At 32.9% G+C, this 25,260-nt stretch overlaps 1 protein-coding gene and 1 long non-coding RNA gene across 5 annotated transcripts; one reads left to right on the top strand and one right to left on the bottom strand.

The window, feature by feature from the left end:
• Nucleotides 1–700: 700 nt before the first annotated feature.
• Nucleotides 701–1,489, top strand: LOC132638368 (uncharacterized). Its single transcript, XR_009581699.1, has 2 exons — nucleotides 701–1,169; nucleotides 1,245–1,489. It is a non-coding gene; the product is annotated as an uncharacterized LOC132638368 (long non-coding RNA).
• A 2,885-nt stretch (nucleotides 1,490–4,374) lies between these two features.
• Nucleotides 4,375–10,923, bottom strand: LOC132635852 (uncharacterized). 4 transcript variants are annotated; one of them, XM_060352430.1, is made up of 5 exons: nucleotides 10,736–10,923; nucleotides 9,214–9,334; nucleotides 8,987–9,109; nucleotides 8,802–8,892; nucleotides 4,375–4,804 (listed from the first exon to the last, which is right to left on the bottom strand). In XM_060352430.1, exons 1-5 carry the CDS (start codon nucleotides 10,801–10,803, stop codon nucleotides 4,635–4,637), a joined length of 573 nt encoding a protein of 190 aa, XP_060208413.1. In that variant the 5' UTR covers nucleotides 10,804–10,923; the 3' UTR covers nucleotides 4,375–4,634. The 4 variants fall into 4 exon arrangements, with proteins under 4 accessions (XP_060208413.1, XP_060208411.1, XP_060208415.1 ...); XM_060352428.1 differs by having other exon boundaries at nucleotides 9,196–9,334; nucleotides 10,736–10,920; XM_060352432.1 differs by having other exon boundaries at nucleotides 10,681–10,762.
• Nucleotides 10,924–25,260: the final 14,337 nt, after the last annotated feature.

A 25,260-nucleotide genomic window follows, 5' to 3' on the forward strand; every position in this document is an offset into this window, starting at 1 on the left:
TTTATTCTTACTCTAATAAATGTGAAAAGAGATTAATGTCGTAAAAAAAAAATATATCAAATGGAGATCAAATAATGAATAAGGTAAATTAGTCAAATTATAATTCTAATCGACGTTTTCTTAAAAAACCATACAAAAGACAACATGACAAGTAAAATGAGCTAAACCGAAAATATTTACCAAAAATTAAAAAAAAAATATTTCTTCGTTTAAATAGAAAATCAATTTCTACTTTGTTTCGTTTTAAACATATAAAATTAATTTAATAATTTGAATTAGAATTATCCAAATCAAAATTTGATAAAAAAAATAATAAGTATTTTACACCTTTAAATTAATCAAATTAAAATTGAAAGTACCAACTGATGCTTAAATATTACTATTATTTTATCTCAAAGAGAGGAAAATAGTTTCCTTTTAAACAAGTCTTCTCTTTTAAAAAATATTAATAAATTTTTGCCGATTTTATATTCGTAGCACACACTAATATAATAAAGTTTTAGATACAGAGCAAAAACTCTAATGTTATATTAATCATGTTTCGAACATAGTGTGTGTATATATATATATATATATATTATCACTATCTAAATACAACTACATATACATAGATAGATATACTATAATCTAAAGTGTTGAGCTCGTGCGCAGCACAGGCATAGGCCGTCTAGTTATTGTTTAAAAGAGAAAAAATCATGGCATAACTGAAATCAGCAACAGCTGTGTTGGTGTGTAAAAGCTGATGTTGTCGCCGTCATCTTGCATGGTAGAGCTTTTTTTGCAATACTATGCTCTTAGGATCATTTTCACCACTGTGACTTGGTGGCCTAAAGGGGAACCAAAAGCCATTCAATAAATTATCCCATGGGTCTTACCTCATAAAAAAAATGCTGTGGGCACTTGTTTTATTTTGATTCGACTTTCATAGCCATTTGACTCCTGTTACTGTGTACACACCATTTTCACAAGTTCAATAAGCATATTTGCTGTGCAGCGCATTACTGAGAAGCAAAATAAGGTGGTCATAACAGACAGGATGTGGGCACGACTTCTTTCTTCAACCAATCAGCCAAGTTTCTTGAGCACAAAAGACATTATTCAAGTGCAAAAGAAGCAACATCCACCGACTCAGTTGTTAGATGGAGATAACAATGAAAATGAGATTTCAGGTAAACAAAACACTAGCACGGCATGAAATAAAAGCACCTTTTAACACTAGAGTTAGTAATTGTTTGCCACTGCAGTTGCTCTCTCTACTACCTTTGAATCTGCAATGCCTACCGTAATGTCAGGTTAATCGGGTCTTGTAGGAACTTATTTGAAGGTTTTGGATCTGTTACCGTGCCTCAGCTGTGGGCACTAACAGATGTATATTGAAGGTTTTGTTGTATCTAGTGAAGTTGTGCCAAAGCTTCGTTGTATTCATGATTATGAACCATATTTATTTCTATGTTGTGGAGGTGTTGTTCCCAAATTTTTTGTTATCTCCTCTCTGCCTCTTACACTTGGAAAATGCTGCTGTAGATGTCTCAAAATTTCTGTACCTAAACAAACATCGATTACTGATTCAAGAATTTCAAAGTTGCAGTTACCAAGGATATTACTACTATGCTCCAATTGGTCTTTTAGTAGTTGGCCTAAATTTATTCATTCTCAGATATTACCTCTTCAAGTGGTACTGGAGTTTTTGGACCCTTACCATGTTTGAAGGTATAAATAATTTCTACGAGGAAAAGGTCTAAATTGTTTTTCAACCGGCAAATTCTTTCGATGTTCTAAATTGTAATGATGGAAGGTAGCGGGTAGGCCGGTGATAGTGCGTGCATAGATTCCATTGTTATCATACAAATAAAAACAAGAGATTGGTTTGGAGAATGGGGGAATTCAAGACTATCCGTGAAGTGCATTTTAGTTTTTAAGGAACTTGCATAATATGGAAAAAAAAAAAAAAAAAAACTAACAAATGATAATGGCTGGGAATGCACATTTTCCCACTAAAATTTTTCGCTAAACCGTCAGCCCAGCCAATTTACAAGAACGCAAATATTATGCAATTTTCTTCCCAAGTGTTGTTCTTTCTGGAGGAACGCCACTTCACCCCATATCACTTGTGAAGTTTGGTTAAGTCAAGAGGAACTCACACGTAGAGAATGATGTACACACTTCAAGATTCAAAGAAATATCCAATGAGCCCGTTTGGATCGGCTTATAAGCTGTTTTCAGCTTTTTTAAGTGTTTAGCTGGCCAGTTTAAAGTCATTTTGTGCTTAAAAAAATAATTGGGCCCATTTGACTTAGCTTATCTAAAGCAGCTTATAGGCTGAAAATAGCTTATAAGCCAAAAAAAATAAGTTAAACTATCTCAACTTATTTTTTTTAGCTTATAAGCTGTTTGCAGTTTATAGGCATATAAGTCCATCCAAACAGGCTCTTTGTTAAAAAACAAGGACAAATACCAAGTACGCACATAGAAGGGAAATAACGAGGAAAAAACTTCAAAATTCTTAACAAGGAATTCATGTTTTAACTGTATAGAAGCGTGGGTTTGTATAGACCCATGCTTCATAAAAAAAAAAAGGGTGAGCTCCATACTAAACAACACCAAGCAATATAAAAAAAATGAACTTCATATTAACAAAATCAAGCAATATAAAAAAATAAAAAATAAAAAAAAAAAAAAAAAAAGTGAACCCCATATTAAAAAAAAAAACAATGTAAAAAAAAAAGTACAGATTTTGTATTCGTAGCAAACACTAATATAATAAAGTTTTAGATACGGAGTACAAACTAATAATGTTATATTAATCATTTTTTGAACATATATATATATATATATATATATATATATATATATATATGCATAAAAACAGTGCAAACTAATAATGTCAAAAAAAGGTGTGGGCCACATACTAAACAACACCAAGCAATATAAAAAATAAAAAAAAGTGGACCTCATATTAACAAAATCAAGTAATATAAAATTAAAAAAAAAATAAACCCCATATTAAAAAAAACAATGTTAAAAAAAAAAGTGCAGACTTTGTATTCGTAGCAAACACTAATATAATAAATTTTTAGATACGGAGTACAAACTATAATGTTATATTAATCGTGTTTTGAACATAGTATATATATATGCATAAAAACAGTGCAAACTAATAATGTCCTGGAAAAAAAAGTGCACCCCATATTAAAAAATCAAACAATATTCATATAATTTTCAAAGTATCTCATTAAGTCAATAATGATGGATTCATTGTCACATGCGTATCAATCCATTAGTGGGAGCAAATGAAATTATTGTACAACAAAAATTATGAACCTCATATAGCTTTTCTTCAAAAGGTTAAGTAGCCAAACCATACAATTTTTTTTTATATTAGCCTGAGATCTAATCTAAATATTGAACTATTGTATTTGCTATTCCGTCATGTCATTTATTTGTTATGTTTACTAAAATAAATATACTTACAATATTTATATTTTAAAATAAGATAGAATTTAATTACTTTTTCAATTTTATTCTTACTCTAATAAATGTGAAAAGAGATTAATGTCGTAAAAAAAATATATCAAATGGAGATCAAATAATGAATAAGGTAAATTAGTCAAATTATAATTCTAATCAACGTTTTCTTAAAAAAACATGCAAAAGACAACATGACAAGTAAAATGAGCTAAACCGAGAATATTTACCAAAAATTTAAAAAATAGTATTTCTTCGTTTAAATAAAAAATCAATTTCTACTTTGTTTCGTTTTAAACATATAAAATTAATTTAATAATTTAAATTAGAATTATCCAAATCAAAATTTGATAAAAAAAAGTAATAAGTATTTTACACCTTTAAATTAATCAAATTAAAATTGAAAGTACCAATTGATGCTTAAATATTACTATTGTTTTATCTCAAAGAGAGAAAAATAGTTTCCTTTTAAACAAGTCTTCTCTTTTAAAAAATATTAATAAATTTTTGCCGATTTTGTATTTGTAGCACAGACTAATATAATAAAGTTTTAGATACAGAGCAAAAACTACAATGTTATATTAATCATGTTTTGAACATAGTATGTGTATATATATATTATCACTATCAAAACACAACTACATATACATAGATATACTATAATCTAAAGTGTTGGGCCCGTGCGCAGCACGGGCATAGGCCGTCTAGTTATTGTTTAAAAGAGAGAAAAAAAATCCCGGTTCCCTCAAGAAAGAAAGCAATATGTGAAGGAAGTAAGGTGTATCACATGTATCATGATGCTTCTCCCGGTTCTAAAATAGGGTTAATTCCTTTCTGCTAATAACAAGGGGCACATTTATGAACAGAACCAACTAAATGTTAATTCATTTTGACAGTATCACATGAAAATTTTGTAAGTAGAACTTTATTCAAGCAAGAAAAATGATAGGACAAAGTAACTCCAGGTTTACAGCCAAAAGAAGGAAAAAAAGTACATAAAGTGAGAGATAGGGTGCGACAACTGCATCAAGTAATGATGCATATCTTAATCAATCATTTGCAATTAACAAAACTAGCTTACACTGGTTAGAAAATTTTCTAATGCTTGAACTCCACGATCTACTACCCATTGTCGAACGTATGTGACTGGTGACAATTACCAGAAATGATCAAGAGTCCTTAGAAATACCATGACTAGCAGCATTTAATCCTTGATTCCCTGGTAGAAGATATGACGGAAGAAATGACGGGATTACAAGTGCCAGTGCCAAGCAGAGAACCACTAACACTACGACATACCATGCTTGGTGAGGGATGCCCAGTAGTAGCTCATCACATACTGCCATGGAAATGCACATGATATTAGTAAGACACTGTGTAAGAGTCAATTGAAGATACTTACAAATACACAGCAGCCAAAAACGGGTAAGACAAGACTGTTGGACGGCAAATGTATCACGACATGGTTCATAATCATCAAGAAAAGCTGTTCATTTGACCATACTGTAGATGACAACAGTCATCTAAATGTTCTAAACATCAAAGGCAAAAGTAACAGGAAATCCATGAGCTGCCCACAGCTTCACAAGTCAAAATTTAATTGAAGGTACGATCACATTGTAGATAGGCCAATATGGATAAGCAGATAAATAATTGAGCTGAGAAGTTTTCAACTAACCAATGCTCCACAATAGTTATTACAATATTTCAACATCAAAGAAAAGGGGCACGGAATTTAATGAGACAGCGGCTGCGGCATTACAGAAGTCACAGCTACTCTCTGTCAATTAGTTGGAACAAACCAAAGTAAGGACCTCATAGAACTACAGATATTTTAGCTACAAGCCACTATTTAGCCTACATTTGCAATCCCTATCATCTCAACCAAGAACACAAGTGATGACTCGAAAATGTTACAACATTTAACACATTTCTCCTTATTTGAATTGAATGCCTTGAGTGATATTTTATTGCTCGGAATTTGCCTGATTATGTTTGTTTTGGTGCTAGGTGTAATTGGAACGAGGAATGATTTTCCGCTTTTAAGTGTCAAAAGCACACGAAATGAAGCTCAAAATCTCACAGCCACAGCAATGAAACTACATATTAAAGGCATAAGGACAAGAGGAGGAAAAGGGGAAATCCCTAGGGAGAAAGGTGAAACAGCAAAGAGCATTGTGTTAATCTCAGTGTGCCGTGATGGCTTAGTGCAAGGTATTGGAAAATTGTCCTAGACAACGGGACACATCGAGATAAAAAAGAATATTAAACTACACAAATGCGACGCATTGAAACATGAAAGATTAATGAAGTCGTACTCAAGTGCATACAAAATCGCACAGTGAAAAATGATTTCTTCAGCCCAGAGCACTGGATAAGTTGAGGGAAGTATTCCGCCAAGGGAAGTTCTATCTTTCCCTTTTTGTGCATAAGCTATAAGTAATTGGGGCTTGTTTTTGGGGCACTCATTCAGAATTCTTGTGAGCTTTTGGAGACGAAACCATCATTCAGGTTTAATCCTCCTTTTCTTCTCTATTTGTATGAGTTCTTTAATCAAATCTATTGTTGTTTTCATGTCCATGCATAACTAAACTCTCATTCTAAGATTATGGTGAAATTGACGTGGACGTTATGCCTTGCATTCTTATTCTTATAAGAAATTATGCGTAGTATGCTTTTACAGAGTTATTTATTCTTTTTTGTCTGATTGTTTGGCCAACAGTTAGGCACCATCTAGGCACCCTGGTTGAACTTCAGAGAGCATATCTAGGGTTGCTTTCAATTGAATAGTGTAAGTTCACGTAACACATGTCACCTCGCTTAGGTGGTGCTTTACTGTCGGTGCTAAGATACAAGGGCATCAACCGTAGACTCTGTCTTTAAGAAGACAATGGTAGACAACAAATATAGTTGGTAAGCTAATAGAAAACATTATGAATGAGTTTTTAATTGTTAGGAAGACAAAATCAGAAATTTAGTACCATAAGAAAACTAGCCCCGAGAAATATAAAATTGTATTTTTTTGTCACCTAAATCAGAAATTAAAATGGTTTTACTTGATTGACATCATTTTGTTTTGGACAGATGGGAAGAAATCACCAAGTGTTTTGTCCTTTCGTTGAGTTTTGAACCTGAGACCTCATGATTTTCAACACACTTCATTGACCACTGCGCTACACCCTTGGGTGCTTGATTGACATCTTTTTTACTTCATATATTTCGCTTAAATATAATTTTACAATTCATTTGTCCAAACAAATATAGTTAGTGTTTGTAGTTCCCTTTTATTGCATTAGATATAAAATATTTTTTTCTTCATTAGCGCCGCTCGTGTTTTAAGTACCGTCATGTGCTTAAAGCCTCAACAGACTTTGGCGTTTTTCTTCACTTTTCGCTTTGGACTACTTTGTTTACTAGTTATGTAATCAAAAGCTTATTTCAACTTGAGAACCGTGAGAGAAGATAAAACAAACTTCAGTTAACTATTCTCATTCACATTAGTTTTCATCTTACAATTTCGAAGTTCAAACTAAGCAAATTACTTATTTTTCTCAGATATGCTAATATTAATGATTAAGAGGATACAACTCGAAAGATATAACTACATAGGAAAGTAAGTTTTAACAGAATGTTAATATCTAAATATAAAAATGAGAGAGACCACGGCTGATATACAAAAAACGAGCCTCAATTCCTATTGTGATCAGGGGAGGGTTTATCCCCATGCCCTCGTCTCCTTTACTCTAGTAAATAATTTTTTCTTTCTTTTTGACGGAGAAATGTTGGTCAATCCACTAGCTGACTCACCTTCCAATCTACCTCCTTAAACTGCCAGATAGTAAGGGGAGTGGCTTATTTTTTCCTTGTTAATCTTGGACAAATAGGTCACAACCTGAAGATTGGTGTGAAATGTGCTAACCAGACTAAAGCTCTAAAGCAACTTGGCTATCCAGAACTGTGTGGTTAACAAAAATCAACCTGTATTTAGCTTTTTCTATTGTTTCTACTCCAGATTAGAAATATCTATACTTCTATGATACCTTTACTAGAACACTGCTCTGAGGCTTCTTACGGCAAAATATGTGACAGGTGCAATTTGTTATAATAGGACTTGATGTTATCAACTCTTTAACATTCCATACCTATTTTATCTTGCAATGCTCCCTTCTTAAGGGAGCGAAGGGAGCATCATAAAGTACCTGCTTAAATTGAACCTCCCAAGACCAAACACATCTCCTGAAAGGAGTTTGCTGCTAACCAATGGCTGCAAAGGCCACTGGTGACAGCAGCTCTCAGAGCTCTGCAGATCATGGCTCATAAATTCTCATCGCCATAATAAACTCTCATCCTATATCATAGAACCTCCACCAAACTAGATCGTTTTAACATCTCCAGCTCAGCACTTAAATATGCACAAGACTCCATCTTTTTTCCCACATTATACATTTCGCCCACCAAATTACCTTTCTTTCTCTTCTTCAAGTGACAAGTAACAATGGAAATCTTTATAGAACCTATTAAAATTCTAGCTCTTTTTAATAGGAGCAATAATAAAAGAATCACCAGATGATTGCAAAGGGCTTCACATGTTCTTTGTTCTTCCCTTTGACAATCTTATGCAACAGGTCTTGGATCTAACAGGGTCTACTTGAAACTTTATTTTATCAAGTGAAGTACGCTTTCATTACATCAATCATCCAGAGGATGCAATTGACTTCCAAAAAAAGTCAAATCTCCTGAGAAGCAAAAACCTCCGAACTACTCAAGGAGCTCACAAAGTTTTAGAGATTTAAACGACTTGACAGTTGGTACATATAATATTAATTTTCTTTGGTATTTGATACATGCTTAAATGGAGCGATATGGGCGATTCATACAGACAACAACTTTCTTGGGATTGGGCATTGTTGTTGTTGACTTGTTGTTATGTGGTGTATCCATATAGCTGATAAGAGCCTAGGTAAATTTCAATAATGCATACCTTCACATTTTTCTGTTTACCTAAATGTATTTCCTAGATCAACGAGTGTTATGTAAATAAGCCTTTGATTTTGTGAATTTCAATTTATTAGCAGGTGTTCGGTTATTGCATTTATCTTTCCTTTTTCATTTGCTATGGCAAGTGACTCAAAAACACAAGTCATACGTGAAGGTTCTTAATTCCTTCCCACTTTTTGTGGGGGTTAAAAGGAGGTTAAGGTGTGTTTGAAAATTTAGCATTACCAATTCGCTTATAAATGATAACAACTTCAGTGAATATTACCATCACATGTGAGAAGATGATTAAATATGTTAAATGGAACTTTGAACTATCTAAATTAAGGGGAAAAGTTTACCTATATTATATATGATGTGTTTCCTCTCCTTTACCCCAGGTATTGCAACAATTCCCTCAGGCTCCACATTTACCAGGACAAATGTTTCACCCTGTAACAACTTCCATTATCAGTGCCTTTTCAGAGGTAAAAATGAGCAAAAGAATAGACAACAATCAATATATATCATGCAGACATAAACAAACCTTGTCACCAAGCAATTGAAGACTGTCCGCCTGAAAAATAATCTTTTCAGTATTCAGTAACTTCCTACCAACATTTAGCCCTGAACTTCCTTTACTTAGTTGTAGAGTGAAAGTAGCTGGTATCTGTTAGATGTTCAGCAGCAAAGGTTTAAGATTTAAATACCAATAGTATATACAAAACTAGCAGGTAAGAATGCAAATGTACATACAGAAGCAGGATATGAGACCTTCACTTCATACCACTTATTCAAATTCAACCCTTGCAGTGCATATAGTCTCGATCCAGATTGTAATGGAAGAGTTTCCTTCATTAGCTCCTGTCCCACTTGCAAAACTTTCACATCCATCCTATAACATTATGAATTTTAACTTCTATACAGTGTAGGTGTAAAACATATTTACTTTATGCAATAATTTAAGGGAAAATCTTACGGAAATGTACCCTACGGCTATCTAGTTTACCAAACACGGCCAAAGTATACACTGCTTATACATTTCGGCTGTATAGGTAGTATATAGGTATGTATATTTAGAATAAAATATACACTACCTATATACTGTGTACATATTTTGTAAACTAGATGGCCGAATCGTATTTGGCTGTAAATTTCTCATAATTTATAGAGCAATTGCAGGAAAAAGTTATACAAATTCCTACTTCCTAAGAAGGCGATTAAAATGGCTACTACTGTCTGCAGAACTTTTCTCTGGACAGGAAGTACTGACAGCTCAAGAAAGGCATTAGTTGCATGGGAAACTATGTGCAAACCAAGGAGTGCAGGTGGTTTGAACTTAATTGATCTTTATGTGCGGAATAAGGCTGCAATCTGCAAAATGCGATGGGCAGTGGCACTCAAGAAAGACACTTTGTGGATTCAATTGCTCCATAGCTTCTACATAAAGAGACAAGATATCACAACTATGAAGACCCCTGAACAAGCTTGTTGGCTTGTCAGGAAGATATTTGATGCTAGATCCTGGTTTCCTCGTAACAACTGCATCACTGACTTGTCAAAAATGGTCACAAGAGGGAAATTCAGGATCAAGGTGGCCCCAGTAACCAGAAGGTAGCATGGAAGAGCTTGAGTGAGCCAGGGGGTTATCCCAAAACGCCAGTTCTTACTTTGGTTGGCAATACAAAGAAGACTTGCTACAGTGGATAGACTAGAGATATGGGGTATTCATCTGTGTGCTCTGCAACACAGGAGAGGTAGAGACATTCTCTCATTTGTTCTTCAGTTGTGACTATGCTAAGAACATATGGAAGACACTGTTAAATTGGATGAGGAATCAGGATCACAGACAGATTGGAAGCTGGGAATGTGAAATACAATGGCTCTCTACTAAAGTGAAAAAGATCAAGCCTAAAACACATTCTATTGCTGCTTGCATCTATCAGGTTCGGATGGAAAGAAATACAAGAGAGATTATACTGCAGCTGCACATCAAGGGACAACAGCGGTGTTCTTCAAATTCTACTGTAGATAGGAATTAGCTTTAGACTCCAAAAAGCTAATTGGTGTACAAACTACAAAACGAAATTTCCCAATTTGACCCTGCAACTGGAAATCATTAAAGCCTATAGTTAACTATCCATAATAAGCATGGATTTGTAACCTGGAAAATATGCTTAACGGTGTCAAACTTATGTATATCTCACTGTATACAAGTTAAATCCAAATTGCAAAACTCACATAATGATCATTTTGTCAAAAGCAGCAAGGTAAAATTGTCAAGATTCGCACTTACGTGTTTCCATGAGTGAATGACACAAGTATCAGAATAGAGATACTTAACAGTGAAGGTGAAAACCTCATACTTATTTGTGGTCCTCAGATTTTCAAAAATGGCAATTTTTATTACGAAAATATACTGTGATTGGGGATAGGGTTTTCATTCCTCGCAGTTGCAGGTGCACTGATGTCAATATTATATTATTACGAAAATATAGCCGGTTCTACCGGTTCAAATGTCACTTTAAAAAAAAAAAAAAAAAACTTTTTATATACTATTTCTGTATTTGCCACTTTCTTTTGAGGAGTTTGCACCCTATTCTTTTATTTTTATGGATTTTCCCATGATCTTTTCACTTCATTGCAAAACCACTTAAGAGTTCGTGGATAAGAATAATACAAGGGACAAAGCAAGATTGCATAGAATAATATAGGCCCCGTTTGTCAATGGTTTAAAAAAAAAAATCACTTTTTTTTGAAATTTTGGAGTTGGAGTTGGAATTGTGTTTGGCCGTAGTTTTTGAAATTATAGTTTTGGGTGAAATGTAGTTGTAAAAAAGTGAAAAAAATTTGAAAAACAAGTTCTTTGAGTTTTTGGTATTCCGGAATACAACTTCAAGTTGTATTCGGAATTCTCATGGCCAAATGCTGATTCCGGAAAAAAGTGAAAAAAAAATTCAGAATAAAATGAATAATTCTTATGGCCAAACGGAGGCTAAAAGTTCAATACATAGTTTACCCCTGCGCTTGTAGTCAAATCCGTTTTACAAACTGTGATTTCATGGGGAACCTTTTACACATCAAAGATATCTAATTAAGTTGTAGCTAATATATATCATTTTATCTACTTAATTCATGCGTGTTTTGCCAACAAAATGAGAGCGTGAAAGTAAAAACAAGTTATCAAAAAACTAAGAGTGAAAATAAGTATACATGTTTATATGAAAGAGACCTGTCAAAAAATAATGGCAAAAAAGATTTAAATTATCTAAATATAAGCCCCATAAAAAAAAAGGAATTTTCAAAAGCTCAAAATTTATTTACACTTCTTGCACCATTTCTTATCAATAAATATGATGGCGTCACTATGTTTACTCCAGCAATCAAAATTTTCATGATCATTGAACGATCCCTCACTATTAAGTTTAATTTAAGAGGCCCAAAGAAGTATCACCTAATTTCTGTAAGAGGTTCAAAGAAATAAAGTACGACAGCAGCGATGAAAGAACATATAACTAACGACTTCGAGTTCAGAATTCCTATCTAGATGGAAATCACCATGACTTCTTGTCAGAAAGACCCAAATTTACCGATAATAAGATTCACCGATGATATTCCAACTAGCACAAGCATTTTACTAGAGATTAAAGTAACTAATTTTAATTTAAACATCTATGTGCTTATTTGAATTTAAGAAACAAAAGTAGACTTTTTGAAGACGGTTACCGGAGGAAAAGGGGGGTCGGTAACCTCCGGAAGAAGACAGATATTTTAAAGAAAAAAAATGGAAATACAAGTGTAATCGTAATTTTAAGTATTTTATAATATGTTTGTGACTTTTGGTTTTGGGTCTTTTATCTCTTTCTATGTGAATAAATAAAAACTCAATTTGGATCAGCCCACTTTTGCCCTAAATCCCACTATCATGCTACATATATAAGACCTCTTTAGGTTTGATTTTTCAGAACACAAGAGTGAATTTACAACAACATACAGAGAGAAATATTAATTTTCGCATAAAAATAGCTACAACAGTCCGCTTCAAATTGTGATTCACGCTTCATTCCTTGTCCGATTCAGTTGATTATGGATCGTTTGTTCTTCTCATCTTAATATTGATTGGGGACTAACCAAGGTAGATTTGGAGTCCCATAGCCCCAGATTTTGGCTCATGAACAGTAGCAGCATTTTGGTGATTTTGCTTTTTTTCTTCTCTAGTTTTGGTGTCATCTTTTATCTAATGTTGCTCGTTGTTTTGACACTTGTTTGGTGGCCAATTTGGAGAACATTATTGTAACTTTTGTTGATTTTCGTGGAGTTATTGTGGGCCGAGGTCCCGTGGTTTTTCCTCTTCACATTGAAGGGGTTTTCCACTTAAATTTGGTGTCTCTCATTTGATTACTTTGCTTGCTATTTTATTTGTTTGGTGGCTACCCGTACATTCATTTGTGCTTAAAATCAATTTGCTCTGCTTGTTCAAATAGTGTAGGAAGTTAGACTTGGGTATTCTTACACTATTAACGTGTCGTGCACTTTGTAGTCGTTTTTTTTTTTTCAACAAAGTGATATCAGAACTTGTGGTTATATTTGATTGTGATATTTTTATTTGAATGATGGAGGCAAATAAGAGCAAGGTGTTTTGTTTAAATGGAAGTAATTACCGTGTCTATAAAGGCAAGACGAAAGATCTTCTTTTTGTACATCAAGAAAATACATTTACCTGTGTTTGCTTCTAATAAACCCGAACAAATGAATGATGAGGATTGGGATTTTGAGCACTTACAGGTTTGTGACAATATCTAGACAATGGGTTGAAGACAATGCGCGTAATCATACTGTGAATGAGACACATGCTAGAAGTTTGTGGGAAAAGCTCGAGACACTTTATTGCTGAAGCAAGTAATGAATATTAGATACAAAGAGGGAAATCCTATTTTTATCATATAAATAATTTTTAGGTTGTCCTTTAGCAGCTATCTAGAACGGGTGTAAAGTTTGATGAAGAAATATAGAGATTTCGGCTTTTGAATAATCTGCCTGGCTCTTGGAAAAACTCTTCCTGTTTCCTTGACCAATTATGCTCCTAGTGGTGTTGTAACTAGAATATGCTAAGAGTGATATTTAAATGAAGAGATGAGAAGATGATCTCAAGTTTCGTCTTCTGCGACTTCACACTTGATGTTTTGGTTATTGAATACAAGGGAGAAGCAATTGTAGAGGTAAGAATGACAGAGGCAACAGTAGAAGCAAGTCAAGGTTCAGGTATAAGAATGTTACATGTGGCTATCGAAACAAGAAGGGGCATATCAAGAAATATTGCTACAGGCATAAGAGAGATATGAAACAACAAAATAAAGATGGTGATAATGAACATCGTGCTGCTAAAGATAATCTTCTTGTTGCATGTGGTGAAATAACATCAATCTTGTTTATGATAAGACTAGTTGGTGTGGATTCAGATTCCACTTCTCATATCACACCAGAGAAAGAATTATTTTCTTCTTATACTCTAGGTAATTTTGGAATGTTAAAAATGGGTAATGATGATGAGGTTGAAATATTTGATATCGGTACAATTTGTTTGAAAAGTAACAATGTCAAACATGCCCCAGATGTTCGCAAGAATTTAATCTCTGCAAGAAAGCTTGATGAAGGTTATTATAGCACTGTTAGTGGTGGCTAGTGAAAGCTTCTTAAAGGTTCAATGGATATGGCTCGAGGTAACATGTTATCTAACTTGTACATATTGCAGGGCTCAATTTCTAGTGACTCAATAAATTTGGTGAAAAATAATAATTCATCAGAGTTATAGCATATAACGCTGGATCAAATAAGCGAGAAGGGGATTGATAATTTGGCTAAGAATAATTGGTTTTCTGGAGTGAAACAAGCAAAGTAAAAGAGATGGGTTCATTACTTAGCCAGAAAAGAGTTTCTTTTCAAAGTCATCCGCCTTTAAGAAAGTTTTATTTGTTGGAGTTGGTACATTTTGATTTGTGTTGTCCTATTAAAGTAAGGTCTCATGGTGTGTGGTGCATTTTACTTTGTGAGTTTTATTGATAATCATTCTCGCAAACTCTAGGTATTTCGTTTGAAGTCCAAGAATCAAGTATTTAGTTTAAGAATTTTCTGGGCTTGGTTGAGAGACAGACATGGAAGAAACTAAAATGCATTCGCTCAAATAATGGTGGTGAAATATTGAACATTTTGATCATTATCGCAGAGAGCTATATATTCAGCATCAGAAAACTACTTCAAGGACTCCTTAATTAAATGGTTTAGCAGAGAGAATGATCTAGCTGGGAAGATTAGATGTGTGCTTTCAGATGCTAAGTTTTCAGATTCCTTTTGGGCAGAAGCACTTAATACTACTGCTTATGTTATCAATTTGTCTCATACTGTTGCTTTGGATGGTGATGTCCCTAATAGATTTTGGTTTGGTAAGGATTTATCTTATGCTTATCTGAGATTTGAGGGTGTAAGACTTTTGTATATGTTCCTAAGGATGAGAGCAAAATCTGGATGTTAAAATCAAGCAGTGTATCTTCATTGATTATCGTCAAGACGAAATTGACTATCGTTCTATGATCTAATTGAGAAGAAACTTGTTAGAAGTCGTGATGTTGTGTTCTTTGAAGACTACTAGACAATTGAAGATTTTGAAAAGGCTGAGAAGGTTGATTCTTGGAGCAATGAGATCTTGATGTTGATCCAGTTCCTGCGAGTATGCACCTGAAGGAAATCTTCAAAATGATGGAAATCAAATCGATAATAAAGTTGGTGATCACGTCCAGAATGACCAGCAGGATGTTGTTGATGCTCTAGTGCAAGATGAGGTGGTTAGCCAGCAACCAGCTGCTATTGATGCTCTATAGAGATCTCTCAGAAGATTTATTAGAGAGAAAACACCTTTATCTTATCATTTTTTCAATAATTATGTACTCTTGAGTTACGGAGGAGAACCTGGAAGTTTTGATGATGCCATGGATGGTGAAGAAAGGTTCGTTTGATGCTATGGAAGATGAGATTAAATCTTTACATGATAACCACATTTTTTATTTGATGCAAAAGGTTCGTTTGATGTTTTGGAAGATGAGATTAAATCTTTACATGATAATCACATTTTTTATTTGATGCTATGGAAGATGAGATTAAATCTTTACATGATAATCACATTTTTTATTTGATTAAGCTGCCAAAGACATAAAAGCTTTGAAAAATAGGTGGATTTTCAGGGTGAAACACGAAGATGACAACTAGGGGTGTTCATGGTTCAGTTTGGGTTGGTTATTGATTAAAACCATAACCAAACCAATTTAATCGGTTTTTAAATATCTAAAACCATACCAAACCAAATAAAATAATAACCACCGGTTTAGTTATTGTCGGTTTGATCGATTTTTCGATTTATGACTAGCAGCCATGAGACTTATCAGAAAACATTAAAAGTTGAAAAAGACATGTCTTTTTTTTTGTTCAAACGATAACTTTTATTTATAGTTTAAGGCGGAACATATATCATAGAAACATTTTCACTACTAGTGATAGTGTAGTACTCAAGTTACCCAAAGTTGCTAAACTATTACATATAGAGCTAAAAACTAACTTAGTAGTGGTTGCACCATTTTTGTCATCTTAATACACATACATGGAAATAAAGTATAGCATAAGAGCTTTTAGTTGTTATTACAAACATACATATTAATTAAACACAAAACCTAAAATTCAAATTAAAATATATGAAATAAAAAAACTTTGTGTAATGATCCCAAACTTCAGATGTTTTTCTATCATTATCCCCAAGGCTAGGGTCTCGACTACAAGGAGTTGTTCTTTTCTGCTTTTTAGGAGGATTACCCATGGAAGAAGTATTAAGGCATTACCATGTGCTTGAGTTGCAGCAAATGCTGATGTTACTGAAGTATCTTCTATAGGAACCTCCAAATCTACAATCTCTGTCCTTTACATATGAAAAATATTAGAAGTTTAGGACTCATTCAGACAAGAAAAAAGAAAGGTATAAATTCGGAAAAAAAGAAGAAGAAACAACCTAAAATCAAATGGCTGAAAGAGAAAGGCTAAAAATTTAAGTTAAAGACATTAGATTCTAACGTGAGCTTCTGTAAGTTGGTTTACACTTAACACTTAAAGAGTTAAAAGACTTGGGCTTGGACATATTCTTAAAAACATGGGCCTTAAACAATCATGTGAAATAAATAGACCAAAAATCAAATTAATGATAAAAAGGTATAAACTATTTATAATTATTTATGAAAAACAAATAATATACATATAAATAATTATAAAATTTATGTATATAATTTATCTGTTTGGTTCGGTTATTTATTCAGTTATTTTTTATAAGAACCATAACCAAACCAAATATTGTCGGTTTTTAAAATTATAACCAAATCAAACCAAATCAAACCAAATGTCAGTTTTTTTATTCGGTTTGATTATATTTTCGGTTTGGTTTTGGTTTTAACCAAAACCGTGAACAGCCCTAATGGCAACATAGTTCTATGGTACAAGGATAGATTAGTTGTATAGGGATGTAATAAGAAAAAGGATGTTTATTTTGATGAGGTATTCTCTCCCGTTGTGAAGATGTCATCCATTCGCCTGGTTCTAGGCTTAGCTACAAGTCTAAATTTAGAGATTGAGTAAATGGATGTTAAAACTACTTTTCTCCATGATGACTTAGATGAAGAAATTTATATGGAAAATGGTTTGTAGTCAAGGGTAAAGAGAATTATGTTTGCAAATTGAAAAAGAGCTTGTATGATCTAAAAAGCTCACAGGCAGTGATACAGGAAGTTGATTCTTTTATGAGTCAACAGGGCTTCAAGAAGACTTCTTCAGATCGTTGTGTTTTTGTGCAAAAATTCTCTGATGGTGACTTTATCATTTTACTGCTTTTTGTCAATGACATGCATGTTGTTGGTCATAATGCTTGCAGAATTCAAAAGTTAAGTGCAAGAGTTGAATAAGTATTTTGCTATGAAAGACTTAGAACCAAAAAAACAGATTCTTGCATGCAGATTGTCCATGACAGAGAGGCTAAAAAGTTATGATTATCACAAGAGAAGTACATTCAGAAAGTACTTCGCAGCTACACATGGATAATGCTAAGGTTGTCAGCATACCTTTAGCTATGCACTTTAAATTGAGCATGGAGCAGTATCTTTCTAGTTATGATGACAAAGAAGATATAAAGAAAGTTCCTTATGCTTCAGATGTTGGCAGTTTGATGTATGCAATTATTTGTACAAGACCAGATATTGCTTTATCGGGGTAAACACAAGAAGCCACTGGAACCAAAGGAACGATCTTTATCCTACACTAACCTATGTAGTTTCGGGCGAATGACACACAGACAAACGCCTTCTCTTCGAAATAGTACTCCCAAAAACATTTCATAACATATGGCTTATTATCCCCTTTTTCATAAACATCATGTCGTGTGGCTCCTTAGTTGATATATTCTTTCATTCAGAATCATAAATTATATATAAGTATAATCAAAGCTCATAAAATGCATAGTCAACATTTGAAAAAGCAGATGCCATCATTTAAAATAAGTAAGACACATGAGAAAGAAGTTCTTAAATTTAAGTCATACTTGAATCGATACAAACTCGAACAACATGATTTCATTGAATTCGAATTGCACGAGGTACATGAATAGAGAAGACAATGAATTGAAAGGGATATGACATTCGGAGTTTAATCAGTGGACTTTAATTTGGAAGGTTTGCCTTACATACCTCAAGTTCTTCCTAACTAAAGTTATCTCGCAAGTTCCAAACGACCCAATAATGTCAATCTCGTCTTCATCTTAAAAGTCTAATGCCAAACTTTTGATTCTTAATTGTCGTAGTTGAACTATACGAATATTCTACCTATATGCAGCTTTTTGGATCAATAATTTATTAGCTACATAGTATTCTACCTATACTTAGATTAAGGAACTGAAAAAGCAAAACAATAAAAGTGTATATTGATAAAGTTGAAAAAAGAAAAAGAAAGAACTTAAAATATACATGTGGTATTGTAAGTTAACACCATCCGGTAGTATTAGACGGTGAAAGGGTCTTATTGCTTTTCCAAAGAACCCCTTTCGTAGGAGGAATAACCACAAATATGAAAGGGAGGGCCGACTTACGAGTTTAGGTTTCAGGAAAAGTGTAAGTATCCTCTCACTTCATATAATGGAATTTGATCTTCTTCCCCAAATTCTAATTCACAACAAATGAAAAGCCCTCAGTTTTTTTTTTTTTTTTTGAAGTTATTGCATCCTTTTTTCATAATTTTAACGGTTTTTTTTATAATGTGATTGGACTGTTACTTTCTTGAAGTTGAAAGGAAGAAACTTTGGCAGAAAAAATCATAACCCTTGATGAATAGACGTGAGTTTTGGGATGTGGATCTTTAATTTTTATAAAAGGGCAGCCCGGTGCACTAAGCTGCCGTGAATCTTTAATTTTTATAATTAATTTAAATTACAAACAAAAGAGAAAAGTTAAAAAAATAAAAAAGGATAAATAGAATTCCTTCAATATGAGATATGTCACATCCCCATCCTTAGGCCCGAATGACAGGTATGCGTCTTAATCTTTCTTTCCATTATAGTGTTCTTTAATCTATACAATAATGTCAAAGCTACAATTAAATTAAGTTACAGGAAAACATTGAAAGGTATTAACTAGTTCCCACTTATGTTTAAGCTATTATGGTTGTTTACTCATTTATAAATTTTAATAGGTGTTCTTGTTACAGAATTTATAGACTTAATTACATTAGTTCTACTTTTGTATTTTGATTATATCTTACATCACTTCAGTACATGTTAACTGCATTGCTTTAACTTATTCAAAATTGATTGTATAAAAAATTCAATTGTTTTCTCATTGTCGCCTGATGTCATGTGTATTAGAATTGTTGATAGTTGCAGATTGCCTACATTAAGGTGCTCTTAATGTTTCAACCGTAAGGACTGAATGATTGTTTATCAATCTTCTATTTTGAGATGATTCTACTAGGGAAAGACAATTTGTAGGCTTTAGAGGTTTTCTTAGCAATTCAGTTACTATCTTACACACAGAAAGTAATAAATGCAGCCTATCCGTTTTTAAATTGTTGATTCTTCTAACTAAGCATGGGATTAAAATAACCCAAATTGAAATTTCTTACTATTTCTTTCTACAGACATAATCCAACTTATAGGCATTAATAAAGCGCAATCATAACTTTAGTGATCAATGGGTCGGTTGGATCAATATGTCGGTACCCAAACCTGAAGGTAGACTTCCCTCGCCCTCTATCTCAACCAACTACTGAGACAATAGAAATTCACAGAGATGCAACTAATCAAGGACTATATTGATATTTTTATAAGGTTTATGCCTACGATTAAAAAATTAAGAGCACCTTAAAGGCAGACAATCTGCAAGTGTCAACGATTCTAAAACACATGACATTAGGTGATAATGAGAACACAACTGAATTTTCAGTTACAGTCAATTTTGAACAAGTTAAAGCAATGCGATTAACATGTGCTCAAGTGATGCAAGAGATTATCAAAATCCAAAAGTAGAACTAATGTAATTACATCTATAAATTCTGTAACAAGAACACCTATAAAAAATATATAAATGAATAAATAACCATAATAATTCAAACATAAGTGGGAATCAGTAAATACCTTTTGATGTTTTTCCTGTAAGTTAATTTAATTGTAGCTCTAACATTATTATATAGATTAAGAAAACCATAAGGAAAACAAGATTAAGTCGTGTACATGTTAATCATTCTTATTCATCAATGCGGAAGCGCGTTGCAGGAGTGCAGAGCGTTTGACTACGTCTTCCTCTTATTGTTCCTCCTACAACTGACAGTTGAATGAGGCGATTGCCTTCTGGTGGAGGATATGAAAGGGAATCTAGCCGTATATTTTATAGGCATCAAGCCTTGACCTAATCAGACTCCCATAATAGGCTTTTTAGGTTTTCAACTGGGCCTACACTACTGCATACATCAATAAATGAAGTGATTCAGGCCCAACAATGAATCTGACATGTAATCGGTCCAAGTCATGTCCACCGACTATATTTGTTTAGCCCATTTTATAAACCACAATAATCAAGTTAATGTTAGTCCACATTTAGTAAAATTCCATAACTCCCACACTTGGACACCATTAACTTGATCTTAAATTTTCAAAAGTTAAAACGATATTTTATTTTATAAAACGAGTCTCGAGCTAAACAAACAGTGACTACAAGTATTTATAGTGATGGAACATCATTTCGAACATGATCCAGTCAAACAAGACTATCGATTTCAAAATGTAGCAGTACTTGCATCAATCAACGATACAATACCAATCAACAATTATAAACATTGTAGTCTTGCTAATATAGACCCAACAGTATGGTAGTGTAGCAAGAAATAACCAACATGGACTCTAAATCAATTTAATTTACTGATGTAACATAGGAAATGCTAGTGCTGAGGATTTGTACTTTGCCAATCTAGAAATTTATGTCCAAGATATGGCTCTGTTTTGATTTTTCCATTATAGTGTCGCCTTGATAATAAATTTAATTTACTTACCAAAAAAAATGAATATTCATTCTCAGTCACGATTAGTTGAAGAATATCCACAGAGGCAAAAATCTTCAAGATTTCTGAAAGGACGAAACAAGGATGCATTAAAATACATGCCAATTTTTCCACGTTTAAGTATTTCAAACAATGAAGCATTGAAGATGCATGTTAGGGACAATAGTAACTAATTATGAAGGATTATACGCCCATTAAATAAATTTATTAAAATGTGTTATCTTCATTTAATATGTAATTGATGGCTTTCCAAGTAAGCATAGAAACTGTTCGGGACATTAGTATTATATATAAGAATGTTATTTGGGTAATTCAACTTTTTGTTTTTGAATCTATTTTTAGTATAATTTGTGTATGAAATTCTTGAGAAAGTACAGTAGGGCTGAATTCTTTCATTTATGTTGAACCTCTTTTAAGGGAATTACTTCCCCTTATAGGTTATTCCTGTAGTCCAGGTTTATTAAGTGTTAATTTGAGTTGATATTTATGTTTATTTTAAAGGTTCATTCATGTCCCTGAATTGGGCTTATCTTCAATTCTATCTTTTGTTTGCTTCATTTAATTTTTGCATTTTCAATTGCATTACAAGATTTTTTTACATACTCTTTCTGCCCATTTTAATTGTCGTTTTCGCTTAAAAAATTGTTTAAAAATCAGTGTCACTTCAATAATCTATATATAATATAAAGCTAGGAATAGACAAGGTGATGTGGCACCTCTCTATGGCCTAGAATTATATTTATCTTTTTTCTCATTTTTTTGGTTTTTCTCTAATTTGTTATTTTATTTTTTCCTCCTAAATGGCTCAATAATTAATACTCCACTTCCTGTTTTTTCTCCCAACTTTCTCATTTCTCAATTACAGTTTCGGCTGTGCATTTAATAATGCAATAAAGAAAGGTTCGTGTCATCGTGCGCAAAAAAATTGTCGCTTGCTGTATATTAGTAAGTCCTTCTCATGATGCAAAAATATGACGACTTTTAATATTATGGGATTAATTTTATATTTATTAGCTATATGATAGTATTCAATGAGAATGTAATGAAGTATAGAAAATGAAAAGTTTTCTACGTAACAGTTAATTACCATTAACTATAAGAAGTTATGAGCCGATTACTATTATTTTTGCCTTCTTATTTCTTCTTCTACAAATTATGAACTTCGCTAGCTGGTCATGCAACCAATTTTATTGCTCCAAATTTTTCATGTAATTGACAAATTATAAGATAAAGAAGGTGGATCAATGGAGCTGCGTCATAACTCACTCACTCACTCACACACACAAAACATCGAAGCTCGGCGAAAAAGATGGCCGAGAAGAATTCGAAGCACAAAGGGTCTCAACTTGAAGCCCAAGTTATTGATCTCAAAGTCGTTTGTCCCATCTGTAAAGCTTCAAACTTCACCTCTATTTTTCGTTTTCCTTCGATATTCTTTTTAGTATAATGTTCTTGTATGTAAATTAGTACATGTTGATGGATTGATCCACTTTCTTAACGAATTAGCAAATCGGGCTGTAATTCGACTGGTGCTTTCATGTGGGAGTAATAATGGGAACCCTAAGAGGTCGTTTGGTTGCATGTTAGGAAAGAGTTATTCATGTATTAAAACTAGCTAATTTGGTAGCTTTTAATTGCTTTGTATAACATTCAGCAAATAATGTTTGATCACCATTGAACAATCTCACATAAATAATATATATATAAATTATGAATTATTTTACAAGGGAGAGTAGATGAAATAACTAATGATAATGATGCAATGAAAAAATGTTGCTTCGCCTATAAGAAGCATTTTTTATTAAAACAAAATAGAAGTGGCAGTGCAGGCCAAGATTGATGGTCAAAGATTTCAGAGAGTGTGTTTGACCCTTTCATTTAATTATTTTAGATTCCATGAAATGCCCATATTGTAGCTGGGCTAGATACACAAACATGGGTTACAAACAAACAAGAAAATGTAGAAAATATAAAGATACGCAGTTTTTCTTGCAGTCAAATTACGATACAATATATATGTATATCTTTCCTCACTGCTTCTATCATCTCTTTTTTAATTATCTTCCCTTTTTTCTCCTTATGTAATGCCTAAAATAGGCTTAGGTACTAAAGTACACCTCCACTTTGTTTTACTTTTTATTTCTTTGGATTCAAAAGGAACTCAATACTCCGCAAATGAAACAAAGGAGCGGTATATCATAAAAATGTAAAGACAATACTAATTTGAGGTTTTCGGAGTATGTTTACTAACGTTCGTGTTCTTTCTTTCGAATATATTGTAATATTCTGCCTTATTATTTGATTTTTTACGTCTTCGACTATATAATGGTGTATTTATTAAACATATAATATATTTTTCATGTTTTTAATATGTTTTGCATAAATTTATTTGAGGTAAATACAATGTATACATTTACCTTTGTAGGATGAAACCATAAAAACTTAACTCTCTGCTTAAAGGAAAAAATAGATAATTAAAAACAAAGGAAGAATATATTCTATTTTAAAAACTTATATTAGATATCTGTATATGCTTAATACTTTTTTTAAACATATAAGCTTATATAGCTTAATATTTTTTTAAATATATAAGCTTATATATTTAAATTTGAACTTTTTAAAATCAAAATGTTCCTTTCTTTATAAAAATAAAGAGAGTAGTTTCACGATGCAAAAAACATCTTCAAAAGACCAAAGACTTTTAGATTGTTCAAAATTACAAAACACATAAAAATTAAGTACTAATAATAAGCTGAATTAAAACTCGAAATTTGATATATTAAAATTGAACACTTAAAGAGTCTTTAGAATATTTTTAGCACTCGACTTTTACAAAAATTGTTTGATAAAATTTACAAGTTACTTTATAACTGCACGAAGCGCGAACAAATTCACTAGTTCAAGACTAAAGTTAACACTTGTTGCCAACTATATCCTTAATATTAAAGAAGTAGTCTTGTAAATATTGCACAATCTCAAAAAGCATCTAATATATAGAGGCAATTTAGTAAATTATAGGGAAAATACATTAAAAAAAAAAAAAAAACCCCAACGTCTAGCCAGATTAATTATGACGCACCCAACCTTTGCGGGCGACCTATTACCTCCCCTAGCCTTATTTTTTCTGTATTTTTGTACTTTTTTTCGGCTGACATGGCACAAAAAAATTTCATACCCAGGTGCACAGGGGAGAGTGTTGCACACTCTCCACCACATCGGCGCCACATCAGTGCCACCTCGACGCCACGTCACTAAACCCTTCTTCTTCTTCTTCTTCTTCTTCTTCATTCCACCCACCATTAATTTTATCCTCTTCACCACTAACCCCCAACTTTAATTCACAGAGCAATTGTTATTTTCCAGACACAGTGCTAGTCCAAGAAATCATATGACATGCCGAAGTTATACAAATACATAGACAAGATTGACAACAAAGAAATTAAACAAAACTTCAAAGTAAAAATGCTCTACAAGATGTGTACTTTAATGTTCCCTATCAGTTCAACCAATGCATAAACCACGACATAGTACTGCCCAAAAGCGTCAATTTCATCAAATTCACAGCAGCTTTCCCATCAGATTTTACTTGCAAACTAATTTTGACTAACAAATCATCAACATACAAAAATTTCAAATTCAAAATTGGTAACTCAACAACATTTTCGACTACCCATTTCAGATTTAAGAATTCGATTACTCCATTTCAGATCCAAAAATTTCAGAGATTACATTCTTCAGTTTCCATTTGTTCAATGCTTTGGCTTAGTGTTGGCATTTAGCTAAAATTAACATTTTGGAAGTGCCACTGGTGATGAAATTTCCAACCATGACTTAGTGTATCATAAACAATATCTTTCAATTTACTTCCATCCTGATCCCACCTTGATGTGTTTACTCACTTATGCCGATTTTCCTTCTCGCTTGAGAAATAACAACCAAGATTTATTTTTGAGTTTGCTGGTTCCCCTCGCAGTTACTCTCTTAAATAGACTGAAAAGAAAACCAACTTCCTAGAAATTGATGCTACCTAAATCATGGCTGATGCTTTTTTGATTTCCTCTAATTTTTCTATCATTGGAGGAAAATGTAGGATTGAATTGACAAAAATGGAGTTTCGGAAGTGAAGAAAAAGAATGAAGAAGAAGAAGATGGGTGGGGAAAATAAGGGATGGGGTGGAATGAAGAAGATGAAGATGG

The sequence above is a fragment of the Lycium barbarum genome, chromosome 4, assembly GCF_019175385.1.
Source record: "Lycium barbarum isolate Lr01 chromosome 4, ASM1917538v2, whole genome shotgun sequence".
Lineage (NCBI taxonomy): Eukaryota > Viridiplantae > Streptophyta > Magnoliopsida > Solanales > Solanaceae > Lycium > Lycium barbarum.

Coding starts and splice junctions, on each gene's coding strand:
- LOC132635852 (XM_060352428.1), bottom strand. CDS start 10,803: ATGAGGTTTTCACCTTCACTGTTAAGTATCTCTATTCTGATACTTGTG. Junction 9,335..10,735: donor TCATTCACTCATGGAAACAC/GTAAGTGCGAAT, acceptor ATAATGTTATAG/GATGGATGTGAAAGTTTTGC. Junction 9,110..9,195: donor AGGTCTCATATCCTGCTTCT/GTATGTACATTT, acceptor AACATCTAACAG/ATACCAGCTACTTTCACTCT.